Genomic DNA, 20,307 nt, shown 5'->3' on the forward strand with positions numbered 1-20,307 from the left:
AAGAGTTTTTGTTTTTTTAAAGAGCAATAGGAAGTGAGTTTTTTTTTAAGTACCTCTATGTATCCTTATGTTTTCTATGTTAACATTTAAATCCCACAATACTCTGATTGAATCTCCATTTCATAGATGAGAGAACTAAATTAAATGACTTGCTGAAAGTAAATAGGTGAGGGACAGAATTCAGAATATAGTCTGCCTGCAGAACTCATTACTCTTTTACATCATGCTACAGACTGAAAGTTGTTTTTTTTTTCTTCATCTGAAAAATGATTTGGTCCGAGCAGCATTCACTGACCATGCCAAAATGTTAATTGATCTTTTCATGTCACAGCCTACCGATTACCCACAAGGAACAGCAACAGTTAAAACCTCTTCTCTGTAATTTTTTGGTTCCCTTAACAACTCCACCATGTAATTAAACTTATTTCTCAAACAGGCAGAAATGGTTCACTAAAGAATCTGAGAAGAACCGTTTAAATTACCCTTAGTTTCTTGCTCTGAGTTAACCATGGTCAAGTCTGGGCTTGGAACTGAAGTTCAGGAGGAATGTGGAGAATGCTGCTGGCCCAGAGTGTACCAGTGCTGAAGTTAAATGGGAGTCAGGGTGTATTTCCTGTTCATCTGTGAAACTTCTAACTTCGCTCTGCCCATGGTTTTTCTCCATGAACATGTCGGGTAAACATGTAGATTGCTGAATATTTATCCTTTTCTTGGAGCAGCCTCTATTGATTTGGGCAGCAAATCTCACATAGCTATTAATCATCAGAAATGGAAAATGTTTTTTTGAAAGATGTAACTATCAGAGGTTTCACATTAACGTCTTGAAAAAGATTTCCCATTATCACTACCGTCTGCGGCTGTATTATGAAAATATTTGGCTTACACCACAAAGTTTATAGATTCTTTTTTTGAGTTGTCTTAGCAGAGGCACTGAAACATAAGGATGGCATTAAATGGTTAAATTACACGCTGTGTTGTAATGCACAGTGAGATGGGAAACCCAGAGATTTAATACCATCATGAGTCTATAAAACCCCAGGTTTACAAATACAAGTCAAATAAAAATCTATTAAAGTAGCCAAAAGTTGCTTTGAGTTAGAGGTCGTTAAATAAAAAGAAGATAACAGGCAAGGTTATTTGGACCCACATGTCAAATAAAATGCCAAGATAAAACACCAATGGGCCATTACAAAAATACATTCATAAACTGCCTCCCTCCCCTCTCTCCTATGGGTCAAAACGAAGCTTAAGAAAATACAAAGATGTTTTCTAAGTTTGAAATCTCCAAGAAGTTAATGGTCCACACGCCATATACAAAGTACTACACACTTTCCTGGTCTGACAATGGCTGCTCTGAGGGGACCATGCAGTTTAGTACCTGGCGGGGGCAGGACGGGGAGGAGGGCTGGTGGGGGGTATTAACCAGTACAATCTCTTCAGAGAGCTGGATGAGTCCAGATGTTGGAGAGTATGATCTCCTGGATGCAATGGAATTTATGTTGGGAGATTAAAGAGAAGAATTGATTTATGACTTTCTCTACCTGTTCGCAACATGTGCTCAACTTATTATCGGTATACATTGAGATGCACGGTAATTACAATGTTGAAAATCAGGTGCAACACACGACCGCAGTAGTTAAGCTTAAGGGGGGCGGGTATTTGTCATATTTCAGTCTGCACATCTGGTTCTATCATATTTGCCAAATGATTAATATAGGACCTTATTACAGTGAAATCCTTTTATATCAAAGTTTTATTTGCCAGGAAATAGAATACTTTCCTTCCATGTCTTTCTCCACCATCCCCCACGTTCTCTGCTGAACTCTGAAATATCCAGCGCTAGGATTCATTTGAGTGAGCAGGACAGGGAATCTGCTCTTGCCTTTGTTCAGCTCTTAAGTTCTGTGGTCACAACTGGGATATACATGCATCCTTTGTTGTAAAAGCACATCCACAAGGGAGAAACCCTTAAGCTTATTCAAAAACCAGGTAGGATGTCAGATGCCTCCAATAGTTAAAACCACAGGAATTAAATTATAAATTTTAAACTCCCTTTTATTGAAATATAAGTTTGTTTAGTATATTTACACCACACTTTATGCACATATATACATAGAAGGCAAATTCTGTCAAATAAAAAAAAAAGTTTTTCTTAATAAAAAATAAAAATAAAAACAAAGTAAAGTGCATAAAACGGATTTTTTTTTTTTTCCTTCTGGTGAACATCCTCATTGTCAAAATTTTGGCCGGTTGGGAAGGGGGAGGGATTAGAAATTCATTCTTTGACTCCGTGCACACATGCAGCCCTGCATTTGTAGCCTTCAGGCCAAGGCGACAAGCTGTTAAGGAACAGGTCAGACAAACTGCCAGGGTCTGCAGGGCTCCCCTCATCCTGTAGGTCCTGCTCCCTTTGTCCTATCGGAGCGGTTCCCCAGCTCTTAACAGTGACCTCACCATCACGGAGCCGGAACAAAGGGAGAACACGGGAACGGGGCTCCACCAGCCAGTGTCAGAGCCCTGCTCCCGGGCCACCAGCGCGGCGATCGGTAGGAAATTGCAGAATTAGCTCAATGGCTCCAACAGAAGTTTTCCTTTTTCGGGAAGGGAAGGGGCGGGTGGAGGGGTTGCCAAGGAAGGGGCTGTATCTCCTACCGAGACTGCCACTCGGGGGCCAAACTCCGGCAGCAGCCAGTTTCTTTGGATGCAAACTCCGTGCTGGCACAGGGAAGAATCCTTTTATAGGCTGGGTGAGCTCATCCTCCCAGAACTTTGAAAGGAAACTGCTTGGGACTGCGAGAAAGGGGCAGGTGGGTGAAGCGGAAGTTTTCGGTCGCCTTCGCGCTCGGGTCTCCGGCTGGGCGTTGGCCGGCTGGTCCGCAGGAGGTGGCAGAGGCGACGGCCCTTCCCCCCATCATCCATCCCCCAGCCAGGGGTCTCACACTCTCTCTTCCTCCGGGTAATGCTAAGTCCCGGGTCGGCGGCCGTACTTAGCCTTACAGTGCAAAATGTGCTTGGCAAGGAAGTCGAGGCGGCGCTGCAGCAGCTGAGCGTGGGGGTCGGCGAGCGCGGCCAGCTCCGGGAAGCGAGGCTCGTGGTGCTGGTAGAGGCGCAGTAGCCGGGCGGCCGCGTCCTGGCCTCGGTGTAGCTCCAGGACGCGCCGCGCCGTCCGCTCTCGGAACACGCACACAGACTGCAGCAGCGGCTCGTTGTATTTGTCCCACATGCCTGCCACCCGGTAACCGTGCACCAAGCCCGCCTCGTTGTCCAGAAAGACCAGCGCCCCGCCGGGGCCGCGGTGCAGGTTGCTGGTGGCTCGGTGCATGACCCGCGGGTCCCACTGCAGGCTGAAGAGGTTGCTGACTAGCCGGTCGAAGTTGGCCGTCAGGTAGTCGAAGAGGATCAAGTCGGTCCATTGCACCAGATCCACCAGCTCCGCCCGGCTCCGGTTGGCCAGCTCACCGCCGCCGGCGCGCAGGGGCCGCAGACGGCCGTCCTCGGAGCGCCAGGGCGCGGGCACCACTACGTCGGTGAGGTTAGGCAGCCAGCGAGTCAGGCTTACCACGCTGCCCTCGGTCCAGTGCGCGGCACGAAGCTCCTCCTGCACCTGAGCCCACTGCGCGCCCCGAGCCTCCACCCGAGCCAGTGCCAGCGGCGGCACGTGGCGCTGGAGGCCCAGCAAGCGCGCCAGGTAGTAGGACAGGGCCTCGCCCTGGATCTGCTCCGGGTTGATGCCGTAGCGCACGCAGGCGCGGGTGCCGTCGGCGAAGCGGGCCAGCCGGTTGGAACTGCGCCCGCAGCCCCCGCGCTCCAGGGCCACCACCCGGGCGCGGCGCGCAGCCTCCAGCCACGCCGCCGCCTGGGCCTCCGAGAAGCCCCGGGGCACCTGCTCCTCCAGGCCGCGGCTCCAGAAGACGCCCCCGTGCACCGCGGCGCGTTCCTCCGGCCGGGGCCGCCCGGTTGGCACGTGCCGCCTGCGCTCACCCGGGGGCTGCCCGGGCGGGCCGTCCGCGCCTGCCGCCAAGGTGAGCAGCGCCCGGAAAGTTTTCAGGGAGCCGCCGCGGGCGTCCCGCGCCAGGGGCGGGGGCAGAGGAAAGCGAGGCGCGGGCTCCCGGCCGCCGCTCCGGGCCAGGTGCCGCGGGAGTCCGTCTTCGGGCGTCCGGGAGGTGGGTAGCTCGGTCCTCGGCGGCAGGAGTCCGCCCCACAGCGCCAACAGCGAGCCCAGCGCCAGCAACCAGAGCCCGGCGGTGGCGGCGGCGCCCCGCATCCTCCTGCCCATGCTCCGCGGCCGCGCCGGTGCCGCCGCCGCTTCAAGCCGAGCCCCGGCACCCGGGTCCCGGTGGCGAGGCGGGCCCGGCAGCTCGTTGGCTCCGGGGCTCCGGGCGCCTCAGCTCCATCGCGGCTGCGGGGCTCTGCCTAGCGCTCTGCCCGGCACTGAGAACTCGCCTGGCTGCCGCTTCCCAGCTGCTTTTGTATTTCGCTGTGAGACCCTCCGGCGGGCGCGATTCACAGGCGCCCGGACCACGTGGGAGCGAGGGCGGGGGGAATCCCCCTCCCCCTCCTCCGCCGCCGCTCCCCGCCCCCCACTCCTCCGCCCCCTTCCCCTCCTCTTCCCCTTAAAGCGGCGATGGCTCCTTCCGAGCGGGAGCAGCGGCCCCACACTCAGTCTGGGACTTAGGGGCCGGGAGCTGGAAACCCGGCTGCAGGCGCCCGCTCGGGGGCGTGGGAGCAGGCGGCACGGAGCTGGAGTCGCGCAGGGTGGTAACGACGCGCCGCTGGCTCTCATGGGGGTTGCAGTGGGCGCGGAGTCTCTCCTGCAAAGTTCAGAGTAACCCCCAATCGAGCTCCGGGCGCCACCCGGAGTGAATGGGGGCGGGTCTTCTTGCCTTGTCCGTTTCCAACGTTGTGATTCACTCTGCCTTATATAAATCCCCGGGGAGCTCTCCGAGCCACAAAGGATGTGACTCCAGCCGGGTTAGAAGAACCATCTGTAGCAAACAACTTTGAACCGACACCGCCTTTCCCGAGCGCGCTCACTGCCCTGGTCCTGTGTGCTTTGAGATTGGTCGTTCGCCCTTTCCCGAGGGACTCTCTGGGAATTCGACCTCACTGTGCAAGAACACCTAGGCAGGTTTCATTCAACAAAGCGTCTGTCCTCGCTTCTGGACACAGCAGTAAAATCCACAGATGCGGTCCCCTGCTCACGGAGCTCACTCACAGTCTAGGGAGATGTTTAGGTTGCCACGACAGCCTTACTACTCAAGATCCGACCTAGTCCAGGGGAGGGGGCCTTGGAGACGGTTTCTCTAGAGAATGACACGATTCGGCTCCTGGGGGACGCAGAAGGGATCGAGCTTGCTCAAGACCACACAGGCAGTAAGTGAAGAAACTAAAATTCAAACGGGGATCTCCAAGTAGCATGCCGCTGGATTTTCCCTCTATCAGGAAAGTTCACTATTTTTAGTCAAGTGGCCAGCATTCTTATTTTTTGAAGGCTCACTGTCATTTAGTCACTTTATGCCCCACATGTGATTTTCAGTTCAACAAATGAAAAAACAAAAACCACCATACTGCATTTGACTTACTGGTTTAATGGCTTTAAGGGAAGAAGTGTTTAGGGAAGAGGGTGGAGGAGCGAAAAATAATAATAATAAAATGAAAAACAAAACCAGCAAACCACATTGTCTTCCAGACACTTTTGGGTTCAGTCCACCAGGAAAGTTATTGGATAAGAACTGGCTCTCCCTCTTAGCTCTGTGCATGAGACTCTGTCCCAGATCCAAACCAAGATTCTCAGGTAAGACACGAGATGAGGGGTGGGGCTGGATCCCACCTCTGAAAGCAAGGGTTTGAAATCTGTTTCCTTTCACCTGCTTCTCTTGCCTTTATCCCCTCATCAGATGCACATGGGGGTTTTCAGCTGCATCAGTGCATCACCTGGTACTGATTGTACTTATTTGCCAAAAAATGAACTTTCTAGAGTTATAGGGCAAGCACCCTAAGGTTTGTGACTAAGTAGAGGCATCTGAAGACCACATCTAGAGACTTCCAGAGCTGCCTCAGTATACCTTCAAGTGTTTCCATATTGACTGAAATGCGGGGTTTTGGTTGAATCTCTTCTGCACCCCATGGTAGCTATATCATGCCTTTATATAGATCTTATCTGATGATGAGATTACTATTGCTGTACTATCTTACTTCATTCGAAGGTACCATCTTCCTGTTCTGTGCAAGCTCCTTACCCTCATCTTTCCCTAGAAGGCAGAGGACTATATCTTAACAACTTTCTATTTGTCTTACCAGGTAGCATAGTATATTGCACTAAAAAGGTGCTCAGTAGCATTTAATTTTTTGTCTTTTGGTTTAACTTCTGAGATTTTTTTTTTTTTTTTTTTTTTTGGAATGCCTTGCTTTCAGCTAGGTTATAAACTATAAGCAAGATCTCCACCTTGTGGGCATAAGTAGAATATCATCTAATTAGGAAAGCATACATTTTCAACAGGCTGGTTAATGGCTTAAATCTGAGACTATTACTTGACTACCGTGGCCCACGCCGTGTCCTGAGGGCTATGGGGAAATCCAAAGTAGTTAGTGTCACTGTCTTTTTAGCTGTTAACAGAAACTATTACTATAAGGGATAGTTCACTGTAAACTCTTTTATGGCTGTCTGGCACAATACTTGGCACTTAGTCGGTGTTCAGTAACAACTCGCTGAATAAATCATTGGAATGTTAATGAGATAAAGCTCTGCAAGTAGCATGTAACAAGTCATTAAAAAAACTGCTTACCATTAAAAGATACAAAATAAGAGCTTTCATTCATAAAAGGGGGAAAAAATTGGTGAAGGATCCAGTTGATGGAAAAGAAGAGGAAGCACATGATTTTCAGGCTAGGAGGGCTGACTTCAACCCAGTCCCAGAATCTTCCAATCACATTACTGGTATTGATAAAGAAACTGAAGACTTGAAGCAGTCAGCTAAGACCTTGCACCTCAGAACATGGACTGACCCTATCACAGCCAGTTGCTGATAGACATCCGGCTGAATGCACTGGGTTCCCAAACAGGAAGCACTAATAGAAACTTAAACAAATGCATTACAGAAAGCTGTAGGAATAAAAGAGAAACAAAAAACAAACCCAAAGTACAAGGAAGTTTAAGTCCATTATGTAAGTGATTGTTTTAGGCAGTGTTTAAAAACACTTCTCTGTTTGCTTGTAAGAGGAAGACACTCCCATTCTCCTTTACTTCCTGGCATGAGGACAACCCCCACTGCCATCCCCCGGGGGCTCCTTGGGACAGCACAAGGCACTGTCCACCACAATGTGTGACCGCAGGCTGGCCCTTCTGGCAATTTCTTAGGGATGAGGGGAGATGCTGTTCATCTGTTCATACACAAGAACCTATTTTCACTTGGAGAACTTTCCTACCAATCCTCAGAGCTTCTCCCTGAGCCTCAGCTTCCAACTGCTTCACACTTGTCCACGGTCCTGTTAGAAGAATGATTTATCTCATAAAAGAGTGCCTGCTGGAGAAGAGAGAAGAGGTGGAGTTGAGGGGTGGGTGCAGGGCAACAGGCTGGGGGTCGGGAGGTTTTCTAAATCCAGCATTTCCTTTTCAGTCCAGTTCAGTCGCTCAGTCGTGTCCGACTCTTTGCGACCCCATGAATCGCAGCACGCCAGGCCTGCCTGTCCATCACCAACTCCCGGAGTTCACTCAGACTCACGTCCATCGAGTCAGTGATGCCATCCAGCCATCTCATCCTTTGTCATCCCCTTCTCCTCCTGCCCCCAATCCCTCCCAGCATCAGAGTCTTTTCCAATGAGTCAACTCTTCGCATGAGGTGGCCAAAGTACTGGAGTTTCAGCTTTAGCATCATTCTTTCCAAAGAAATCCCAGGGCTGATCTCCTTCAGAATGGATTGGTTGGATCTCCTTGCAGTCCAAAGGACTCTAAAGAGTCTTCTCCAACACCACAGTTCAAAAGCATCAATTCTCCGGCGCTCAGCCTTCTTCACAGTCCAACTCTCACATCCATACATGACCACAGCAAAAACCACAGCCTTGACTAGACGGACCCTAGTCGGCAAAGTAATGTCTCTGCTTTTGAATATACTATCTAGGTTGGTCATAACTTTTCTTCCAAGGAGTTAGCGTCTTTTAATTTCATGGCTGCAATCACCATCTACAGTGATTTTGGAGCCCCCAAAGATAAAGTCTGATACTGTTTCCACTGTTTCCCCGTCTATTTGCCATGAAGTGATTGGACCAGATGCCATGATCTTCGTTTTCTGAATGTTGAGCTTTAAGCCAACTTTTTCACTCTCCTCTTTCACTTTCATCAAGAGGCTTTTTAGTTCCTCTTCACTTTCTGCCATAAGGGTGGTGTCATCTGCATATCTGAGGTTATTGATATTTCTCCCGGCAATCTTGATTCCAGCTTGTGTTTCTTCCAGTCAAGCGTTCCTCATGATGTACTCTGCATATAAATTAAATAAGCAGGGTGACAATATACAGCCTTGATGTACTCCTTTTCCTATTTGGAACCAGTCTGTTGTTCCATGTCCAGTTCTAACTGTTGCTTCCTGACCTGCATACAGATTTCTCAAGAGGCAGATCTATGAGTACCAGTTTCCACATCTGAGAAATGAGGATGATAAACCCTACCTACCTCATATGGTTGTTATGAAGTTCATGTGAGATGTTACTAATAACCATAACAACATTAACAGCAAATGCTTATTGAGCACTTATTATGGGCTAGGCACAGGTCTGAGCTCTGCACATGTGTTCTCCTTTCACCATCCTGACAAGAAACCAAAGCTTAACCAGTAACTGACCTGAAGTTACATGGCAAGTAAAGTTGAAGTTAAGTTGCTCAGTCGTGTCCAACTCTTTGCGACCCCATGGACTGTAGCCTCTGTCCATGGGGTTTTCCAGTCAAGAGTACTGGAATGGGTTGCCATTTCCTTCTCCAGGGGATCCTCCCAACCCAGGAATCGAACCTGAGTTTCCTGCATTGTAGGCAGATGCTTTACTGTCTGAGCCACCGGGGAAGTCCACATAGCAAGTAATGATGAGGCCAAACTCTTGGGAAATTATAAACTACTAAGAAAATGACAGATATAAAAAAATTTTTAATTAAAATAAACTCAACTGTATGCAGGTCAAGAAGCAACAGTTAGAACTGGACATGGAACAACAGACTGGTTCCAAATCGAGAAAGGAGTATATCAAGGCTGTATATTGTCACCCTGCTTATTTAACTTACATGCAGAGTACGTCATGAGAAATGCTGGACTGGATGAAGCACAAGCTGGAATCAAGATTGCCAGGAGAAATATCAATAACCTCAGATATGCAGATGACACCACCCTTATGGCAGAAAGCGAAGAAGAACTAAAGAGCCTCTTGATGAAAGTGAAAGAAGAGAGTGAAGAAGTTGGCTTCAAGCTCAACATTCAGAAAACTAAGATCATGGCATCCGGTCCCATCACTTCATGGCAAATAGATGGGGAAACAGTGATAGACTTCATGTTTGAGGGCTCCAAAATCACTGCAGATGGTGACTGCAGCCATGAAATTAAGCTATGTTTGCTCCTTGGAAGAAAAGTTATGACCAACCTAAACAGCATATTAAAAAGCAGAGACATTACTTTGCCAACAAAGGTCCATCTAGTCCAAGCTATAGTTTTTCCAGTAGTAATGTATGGATGTGAGAGTTGGTCTAAAAAGAAAGCTGAGCGCCAGAGAATTGATGCTTTTGAGCTGTGGTGTTGGAGAAGACTCTTGAGAGTCCCTTGGACTGCAAGGAGATCCAACCAGTCCACCCTAAAGGAAATCAGTCCAGAATATTCATAGGAAGGACTGATGCTGAAGCTGAAACTCCAATACTTGGCCACCTAATGTGAAGAACCGACTCACTGGAAAAGACCCTGATGCTGGGAAAGATTGAAGGTGGAAGGAGAAGGGGACTACAGAGGATGAGAGGGTTGGGTGGCATCACCGACTCAATGGACATGAGTTTGAGTGAACTCTGGGAGTTGGTGATGGACAGGGAGGCCTGGCGTGCTGCAGTCCATGGGGTCGAAAAGAGTCAGACATGACTGAATGACTGAACTGAACTGAAACTCAACTCAGATTTTGCTCTGAAGTGTTCTCAGGGGTGGCTCTTAAGTAAAATGCTGAAAAGCATGAATCCTCAAACCAAACTGTTCAGATTTAAAATTTATCAACGGTGTGATTTTGAGTAAGTTACTTGACCTCTCTGTGCCTCTGTGTCCTCATCTTTAAAACACAGTAATACCAGTGCTATTGGTATTACTAGCTACAACACCAGTATACTATCTGATGAGTAATATGTGTGTGTATATTAGTGTCTGACTGTGTGACCCCATGGACTGCAGCCCACCAGGCTCCCCTGTCCATGGAATTCTCCAGGTAAGAATTCTGGAGTGGGTTGCCATTACCTTCTATACAGATGAGTAATAGGAATTGATTAATAGTGATAACCTTACAGTTTGTCCTGATTAAATTAGCATCTGTATGTAAAGCTCTTAGAAGACAAAGTCCAATATACATGTGTATACACATATGTATATATACACACATATATATAGTTTTTCCTTGATGGCTTAGCAGGTAAAGAATCTGCCTGCAATGCAGGAGACATAGGAGATGCAGTTTCCATCCCTGGGTTGGGATGATCCCCTGGAGGAGGGCTTGGCAATCAATTTTTGCCTGGAGAATCCCATGGACAGAGGAGCCTGGCGGGCTTCCTGGTGTCCATAGGGTTGCAAAGAGTGGGACAGGACTGAAGTGACTGAGCGCACACACACATAGTTAATTTGCAGTGTGTTAGTTTCAAGTGTACAACAAAGTGATTCAGTTATACACATATATATGTATATATTTATTCTTTCTCAGATTTCTTTCCATTATAGGTTATTACAAGATATTTGATATAGCTCCGTGTGCTATACAGTAGGTCCTTGTTGTTGACCTGTTTTATATATAATAGTGTGTATCTTTTAATCCCAAACCCTAGTTTTTATTATTCCCTTTTCTTTCTGTTTCTCTATTTTTCTCCTTCTTTTCCTGTTGCTGTCCTGCACCAAGCCTCACTTGAGTCTTGAGAAACATAACGCAGGTAGCGACCCTGCCCAATGTACCCTCTTTAAGCCCCAGATGAGCATCATCCCTGAAATATCTTACTCTCTTCCTTCCCTATAGACTCAGTCCATTTGGTCCAAAGTTCCCAGTGTAACTCTTGTTGAAATCCCAGAGCCTCCAACCAGCCGTGAACAGCTGGCTTTCTCTCACTACTCTGCCTCATTCAATCCTGACCTTTTCTGGGTCTTCTGAGTATCAAGCCTTTCTGGGGGAAAGATGCCAACATGCACCCTTCTGGATGCTTCTGAAAAACAGAAAAGAGGGAAAGGCCGTGTCAGAGATAAGTACAGTATTCCTTGAAACTGGGTATGACTCCTGTTTTAGCTGTTACTAGCTGTGTGACTTCAGGTAGCTTTCAAGTCTCGCTGGGCCACAGTTTCATCATTTGTGTTTCCTGCTCTACTCTGTCTCCCCCTAGGGAACATTATTTTTCTGCTTGGGGATCATTTTCCTTTTCTTGGTATCTATTTGACCATGATCTGGATCTCCCAAGAAATGCTTAACTGATTTCATCTTTATATATCTGGCTGTTAGGGACAGGTATTATACACACCTGACTCTAGGTAAATCCTGTTGGATAGCTAGAAGGAGGTCTGGAAACATGGTCTTTACAATCAACCTGTCTACATGAGAGTGAGTTCTAGTTGTTGTTGTTTTGGCCATATCATGGAGCATGTGGGATCTTAGTTCTCTGACCAGAGATCAAACCCATGATCTCTGTGATGGAAGTGCTGAGTCTTAACTGCTGGACCACCAGGCAAGTCTGAGTCTCAGATTTAAGAACACACTGTGTTTCTGGAAAGAAAGTCAAGGTTGACACGAACCCTTAATTTATGTTGAGACTAATAGTTACAGGATTCTCTTTGTTTCATGTAGCTCTCTTTTTGACCTGCTTTTGGAAAAGGTTCCTATAGCCACTGGTGTTAGAGACTAGAATCTAGAGTTGGAGCCTTGGTGAATTAATTTAGTAAATTTCAAAGCAGTTGCTGATGCATATCTCAGTCATATATCATCATACCCTAGTAAGATGGTAAAATGATGGTAAAAATTCTGGACTGGGCATTTAGGGACATGAATTTCTTTCTCTACTATAACTTAGTTCAACTGACATTTATTGCTCATGTGGTAAAGGCCAAGAATGAGCAAAAAGCGATGGCATTGGATTTTCTCTTGTCTTTAACACCTGCATCAGGAAACACTGGTTGTCTTTTCTTCACCCTTTTCCCTTCCCTTCCTGCTTCTTGGCAGGTCTCCGTCCTCCTCCCCGTGTGCCTGGTGCTGGAAGGGAGGCTGAATCCTGATTGGGCTAAATCAATCAAGTCCCTTCCATCGCCTTGCCAGTGTTGGATTTAGGGACAGACAAATGGCAGCCATTCTGGCCAATGACCCCAGAAGGGAAGTCCACAGTGAGGTTTCTGGAAAAGATGTCTGTGCCATGACAAAAAGACGCAGAAAAGATACGGCATTTTCCTCCATGGCTCAGGTCTAGATTTGAGGCCTGGAACTGTGGCCATCATCGTGTAACTGCAAGGGGAACTAAGTGGACACACTGAGGGGAGCAGAGCAGAAAGAGGGAAGGAAATCCCTGGTGATGTCTTCACATCCTTGGTGATGTCACCAAGCTCCTGGATTAATCCACTCTGGAGCCATCCTGCCTCTGGAGTTCCCTGGAGGTTTAACCCACTCTGTGTCGGGGGGTTTGTTCTTTGCAGCCAAAAGATTCCTAAATGATATACCTCTCACATGGGAATTTGCAAACCAGAAAGAGGGCAGACGTATAAACAGAACTCTTCCACCACATCTGTGCTGCTGGGAAAGCAGTGTGCTGTGGTCTTGTGGCGTATGTTCTTACAGCCAGGCTGAGTCTTGCACTTATTCGCTGTGTTGTCTTGGGAAAGTCACTTAACCTATTAACTCATCTGATAAAGGAAGGTGAAAACCTCACCTGCCTCGTTATGATGTTGTGTGGATGAAATGCACACTAAGACTTACTAAGTGCTCAATAACTGTGATCAATGGCTCTAGCTATTATGGAAATATTAATAGAAACCACACAAGAGCCCAGAGGAGGGAGCAACTAATTCTACTAGAGAAGAATTAGGAGGAAGGCTTCACCAAGGAGACAGATGTGAATCTAGGTCTTGAAGGGTAACTGGGGATTTGCAGGTCAGGGTTTGGGAAGGAAGAACGTTGGGGGTGAGCAGAAGGAGCCGTGTTGAGTTCATTCCTGCATTTCAGGAGCTCAGTGTCCTCATCCTTAAAAGCACTTGAATGTGTTGGATTATCTTAATCCTCTTTTCATGAAAGAAACAAATCTCAGGTCCCTTCCCTAAACTGAGAAGCTCCAGATGGGAGATTCTTCGTGGCCCCTTTTTCACTCACCTATCATTTTTCAACCCTTCCTGGGGAAATTCACTCAACAAACATTTGCCACTGGAGAAGGTGACTCTCGCTGGCTTTGCTGGTTTCTTTGTTCATAGCAGCCCAGAGCCTTATCTGCTGTGCAATTAGCAATGCTGTGCTTCTTCAGCTTCCCCAGGCCCCATGCATCTCATCAGTCAGATAGATGCTGACGCTTAATTAAGCTTGTAAAGCTTTCTGATTTCCTTAGATGAAAGGTGGCCCGTAAGTACCAGGTTTTATTTTGGTGGCTCCTGCCAAGGGTTATTATAAATAGGACTGAGTGCCACGTGGCTGAGCTCTTAGGGTGATAATGTGTCAAGACCAATTGAGGCTGCCGAGAGCAGAGATATTATCATAATGGTTCCATCATAGGTGGTGGGTGTTAATGGAAGTGACTGTGAAAAAAATATATACTGGAGGCAGCGAAGCTGGACCAGAGGTGGCTGCGAGTGAAATATCGGCAGTTCCTGGGATCTCCATCATAATCATTAGCTATATTAGCCTCAGAGCCATTCTTCTGCCATCTCTTCTAGACCAGGCTCAAATTCAAGTAAAAAATGATGCTTTAACTCCAAATGAAAATATATTCCCTTGCTGCTTTTTAAAATCCATTTACATTAAAATGATGGCCCGTAGGTAAGTAATTTATAACTGGGGGGCTCACTGCAGAGTGGCGGGTGCCGTTGGAATAGCGAGCAGCCTAAGTGGGAGACCGAGGGATTTCCAGGCCTGGCCAGAGTCATCGCTGTTGGCCTGAAGAGGGGCTGCAGGAATATGCAAAAACAAGGGGTAACTTAGGGACACTCCCTGGTAGGGCATGGTGAATGGAGAGGTGGCATTGTATTTCAACAGGAAGGTGGGTGAGCAAACAGAAGTTCTGCAGTCATGCAGCCCTTGTTAAGAATGTGCGAGCTTCCTGGCCTCTGGGGTTTCATTTTCTGAAACCCGGCCTTCCTCTTCGATGGAAGACAGTCAACAATATCTGATGATGGTGATGTTGATGATGACAACAATGGTTTAACCCCATTGTGAGTTGAACTTTCCCCATTCTTTTGAGGTCCAGTTAATCTTGACCCAAATTCCTTTTCCATGGCCTGGGAGGGTCCAGAAACATTCCCTCCCTTTCTGAGAGTGCCTGGGTCTCTGTCCCTCAAGCTTGTCTCTCTGTGTCCACCTCCTGCTTCTGTGCTTGTTGCTTTGACTCCAACACACAGTAGCGTGGATGTGAGGTTCACTGCCTTATCCACAGACCCCACCCCCAATCCGCTTGGGCCAAGAGATGAGTTTAGTAGGTTTGCTGAAGATCTACAGGGGCTTCTGGGGTGGGGCTGGGGTCACCTCTTTATGTAAAGCCTTCTTTCATCCAGCTCTCCTTTCCCTTTCCTTCTCCCCTTTGTGGAGAAACAGGCAAAATTTCCCTCTTCTCTCATGGCCTGCTCCCATCCAGGCCTCAGCAGGATCTCAGCTTCTTCCACCTCAGGTCTAGGTTTACCTTGGGATCAGGTTGGGAACAGAACTCTGGGGGGCACCACTGAAAGATTCTGGGGGTCTTTTCTGCAGGTGGTGTGATGTGTGAGAGCTTTTCATGAACTCAGTCTCTACGACCTTCCCCCTCTCCACCCCTTGGAGGTATTAGTGCTCCATTTCACTGATGGGAAAACCAGAGTACCATGAGAAGTAAGGCTTCTAATTGGCCTGGGACACTTTTGCAAAGTAACAGAAAAATTTCAAATCTAGTCAGCTCAGAGACAGAGGTTAGCTTAACTGCAGTGCCATGTGACCTCCTGGAGCTGGGAAACACCCTGGCCAGTTAAGCAAGGGGCCTCCTACAAGGGGCTCATCTCTTCCTGGCATGTTGTCTTACACCAGGCCTGTTGGAAACGTGTATTTACATCTCTCTTTCTCTCTGCTAGGTGATTGAGCCCCGCTCATCTCCTGAGAGGCCTGTCGTAGCACAGAAAGCTCCCCGTGATTAATGTCATATGGGGGTGGATAAGAGGGATTGGGAAAGAAGTGGGCTGGACTGGCTGCCTGACCCAGTGGTCCTGAGGACAGCACTCTCCATCTCAGGACAAGATTAGCCTGAGTTAAGGTCAGCACTGCAGGGATGGATGACCATCCCCTGCTATAATTTCTCCTCTGATTTCACCCCTCCTGAGAACCGACTCCGAGACTGCCACGCAGAAGCAGCGAATTGCCTCCATGGGGCTGGGCATGTTTGTTATGCACCGGGCACTGAGACTCCCGGCTCCTGAATATCTCTGGTTCCTTTTCATTTCCCCCAGAAGAAAACAGGAAGAAAAAAAAAACAAAGCAGAGGCCGTTTCTTGCCTGCTTGAGTTTAAAGAACAAGAGCCTTTTAGGGACAATGTGGGCCTGAGGAATAGCAGGAGGAGAGCTGAGGAATAATGATGGTGATATATTTCTAGAGCTCCTTGCAGTTTTGCTGAGTTCTTTCCTGTGACAGTCTTGTTGAATTTTTACAATAATCTGCTAGGGAGGGGGTTGGGACTTCCCTTGTAGCTCAGCTGGTAAAGAATCTGCCGACAATGTGGGAGACCTGGATTTGGTCCCTGGGTTGGGAAGATCCCCTGGAGGAGGGCATGGCAACCCACTCCAGTATTCTTGCCTGGAGAATCCGCACAGACGGAGGAGCCAGGTGGGTTACTGTCCATGCGGTCACAAAGAGTCGGACAGGACTGAGGACTAAGCACAGAGATGGGTAGTAGGACAAATGTTAGTGACAGTTGCTATTTTATGAAGGAGAAACTGAGCCTCCTTGTGTGATGGAGGGTTGTGTGATGAGTCCAAGGATGTACAGCTAGGTCCTGGCAGACCTGGAACCTGCACACGCTTTATCTGGCTTCCACGTCAGAGCTTTTCCATGGCGTTTCATCCCCATGGCATTCATGCTTTGTTCAGTTTAGTCCACATCTGCAGACTTCGTCACAACCTCTGGTTTTCCACATGGTTGCAAATCCCTGTTGAATGTATGCTACAGTGACCACTAAAACTCCACTAAGGATGGCAGGAAAAGGAGCCCAGGAACAGTTCCCCCAAACCTGTAGTAGTTAAAAGCCCCTCTTGCCTTAAACGGTGCTTTCTGTTTCTCTCATTAGCAAGTGTGACAAAAAGGAGGAGGGAAAGAAAAACCAGAGGGTTGTGGAAAAAAGAAAGAGATTATCTTGAAATCATTTTCTTTGCCAGCCTGATTCTGTTAAGAAATAGAAGATTTAATCAATGAGAGGCAGAGGCAGAAAGAGGGGGTAATTACTGATCATTGGATTATGGGAGGGGGGTAGTTATCATAAAACACCTCTGAGATGGCAGAGAAGAAATGGTGAAAAACAAGAGGTTTTCTCTTACTTCTCTGCTCCTATACTTGATACCCTTGCTCACACAGGGCAAAACCAAGCCAAGAGACCAAGGTAGGGCGCTTTACCTTGTTGCCTTTCTCCATTGAGAGGGTCACTTAGTTGGGGATGATGACAGATCTGTATGGCTGTTTAGGCTCAGAGAGGATGCCTAGACTACATAGAAATCTTCCCGCCTTGATTTTCTTTCTTTTAAGATGGGATGTTAATGCTTGCCTTACAGGAGTATTATGAGAATTGAATAAGGGTATGGGATTTAATAAATATAGCAGGTGAGATATTCCAATACAGTTTCTGGCATATAGTAGGTATTCAGTAAGTATTAAAAACCAAACACTCAGCTGCATGGAAACATGCCTGAGAGGACATACTGAATGATTAATAGCATTACTCTTTAAGAAAAATATCTGTGTGGGGGCAACACTTTTACTTTTTATCATATATATATTTTTCTTTATCCTTCCTGATGCATTTGAGAAAGCATTCTGTATGTATTAATGGGTCTGTGTGGAGGCTCAAGTTAAAAGTTAAAATCAGATTTAGAGTAATGAAGAACGTGATATTTTGATACCCCCATCTTTATGTGATTGTAAAATTTGTTCTCACTACTCTTGAGTCACTTGTGGTGCCTTTGATGCCAAGTGACAGAAATGGACTGGCTAAGTCAAGAAGCAGGAATGGGATTTGGTAGAAGGATGCTGAAGTAGTTCCCAGCATCAGGAAAGGACCTGAAAATTGGGCATTGGAAAGCACCAGAACTCCACAGCACCAGGTAGACAAGCAGGAGGGCCTTCCCTCAAAAGTGCAGGTATACCATGTCTCAGCTCCAGTCACCTCGCATTCAAGTGTTTATGTTCCAGGGAGAGGAAATCTAACTGGTCCATTTGAGGACAGCTGTTTCCACCATATTGGTTCACCTGGCCTTTGCACTGTGACAGGGAAGGTAGTATATGAGAAAGCATAAAAGGAAGCAGTTTGGACTTCCCTGATGGTGCAATGGATAAGAATGCGCCTGCCAGTGTAGGGGACACGGGTTCGATCCCTGGTCGGGGAAGATGCCACATGGCACAGAGCAACTAAGCCTATACGCACAACTCCCGAAACGTGCATTCTCCAGGGCCAGCAAGCTGCAACCACTGACGCCTGCGCCTTAGAGCCCATGCTCAGCAACAAGAGCAACCACTGCAATGAGAAGCCCATGCGCCGTAACTAGAGAGCAGGCCCCGCTTGCCACAACTAGAGAAAGTCCACACTCAGCAACAAAGACCCAGCACAGCCAAAAATAAATAAATAAATAAAATTTAAAAAAAATAAAGGGTCAGTTCTGAGCTGGACCATGATGTTGTAGGTACCTACCCCACTAGTCTGTACTGTTTGAGTTTTGAAAAATTATAATCTTGTGTTATTTTTAAAATAATATTGAGAAAACTCTTAACCATGCATGAAATAAGGAGAGCTGTACTGTAAGATCTTAGCAGAATGTATTTTGTGCATCTGTTATAAGGAGCCAATACAAATCACAACCAAGCAGCATTATATGCCTGGTGATACATCACAGGGCAACACATCAGCTCTGGGTCTGCATAAATGCTGATTATGATGGCAAACACACCCACACCACAGAAACAATGCCTGTCTTTTTGACTCCAACTGTTAGCAGATCCAAAATTTCCATAACTTTGTCTAGCACTGCCTGTCGAATTAGGAAGGGAGTTTGAGACCTTTATTAGGGTAAAGGAAAGTAATAGGGGATTTCTGATTTCTCTATCACTAGCCGTTATTTTATGGTGTCTAGGAGGCCTGCAGAGTGGATACAAAGGTATGCAGGGTGTGTGTGTCTGTGTGTGTGTGTGAGAAAGAGAGAAAGAGGGAGGCAGCATTTCCTTGCTCTCGGGCACAATGATTTAGCCAGTTCTGTCTTGTATGAAGCAAGCTCCAATCCAGATTGCATTTTCAATGCTGACCTTCTGTGTTTCCCAGGAAAGAGGAGCCCAGTCATGGGTCCCAAGGGGCTGAGGAAAAAGTGAGAAGCAGGGAGTGAGACCAGTCCGGGAGGATCTGGGGGAATGCTTTGTGTCCTTGTAGTGCCTCCTGGCAACATCACACCACAGTGGCTGGCTTGGCTCTCTCCCCTCCTGGCAGCCCCATAAGCATCCTTCCTAGTGTCAGTAAATCTTGTCTTTGGCCATCCACCCCTTCCTTGTGAGTTTTGTCTTTTCTGAAGGTGTTGCTGGGGGAGATCAGCAGAAACTACTTAATTGAAGGCAGAAACCTCATCTCTAACAAACAGGGATGGATTGATAACAGATACCATTTACCAAGTCTTGCTAACAAGCCAGGCAGCTCACATATCCTCACTAACCCTTTCGGGTGGGTTTTTATAGATTCTTCTACAGATGACGAAACTGCAGTTCAGAGGGTTTGAGTATGTTACTCAGTTTGGCACAGCTCTTAAAAGAATTAATGCTTTCATATTGTGGTGCTGGAGAAGACTCTTAAGAATCCCTTGAACAACAGGGTCAAACCAGTCAATCCTAAAGGAAATCAAACTTGAATATTCATTGGAAGGACAGTTGCTGAAGCTGAAGCTCTAATACTTTGGCCACCTGATGCAAAGAGCCCACTCATTGCAAAAGACCCTGATGCTGGGAAAGATTGAAGGCAAAAGGAGAAGTGGGCAGCAGAGGATGAGATGGTTGGATAGCATCACCAACTCAATGGACATGAGTTTGAGCAAACTCCAGGAGATGGTGAAGGACAAGGAAGCCTGGTATGCTGCATTTCATGGGATCACAAAGAGTCAGACGCTGCTTAGCAACTGAGCAACAACAACAGCAACTTAAATGGTAGAAAGTGAATGGACTGTAGCCTACCAGGCTTCTCAGTCCATGGGATTTTCCAGGTAAGAGTACTGGAGTAGGGTGCCATTGCCTTCTCCAGGGGATCTTCCTGATCCAGGGATCGAACCCAGGTCTCCCACATTGTAGGCAGATGCTTTACCCTCTGAGCCACCAGGGAAGCCCAACTAAATGGTAGAGCTAGATGCAAATCTGGCCAGTGTGTCTTCAGGGTCACCTGGTCCTGATGCCTCCTCTGTATGGGAAAGCCAGCTCAGGAGCGCCAAGACCCGATAGCTTTGTCACCCATCACTGATGACTCTGTGGCCAATCACAGAACTGTTGAGCAGTCACAGCTTTTTAAAAAAAATTTTTTTTATTAGTTTATCCCTTTGTATTTCACTTGTTTATTTATTGATTTATTTTTAATTTTTTTGGCTGCACTGCATGGCATGTGGGATGTTAGTTTCCTGATCAGGGATCAAATCCACACCCCCTACACTGGCAGTGAGGACTCTTAACTACTG

At 47.1% G+C, this 20,307-nt stretch overlaps 1 protein-coding gene across 1 annotated transcript; it reads right to left on the minus strand.

Moving 5' to 3' along the window:
* On the minus strand, positions 2,038-4,475 carry FJX1 (four jointed box 1). The gene has a single exon (XM_013969836.2). It carries the CDS (start codon positions 4,274-4,276, stop codon positions 2,963-2,965), a length of 1,314 nt encoding a protein of 437 aa, XP_013825290.2. The 5' UTR covers positions 4,277-4,475; the 3' UTR covers positions 2,038-2,962.

Source organism: Capra hircus, chromosome 15, assembly GCF_001704415.2.
Source record: "Capra hircus breed San Clemente chromosome 15, ASM170441v1, whole genome shotgun sequence".
Lineage (NCBI taxonomy): Eukaryota > Metazoa > Chordata > Mammalia > Artiodactyla > Bovidae > Capra > Capra hircus.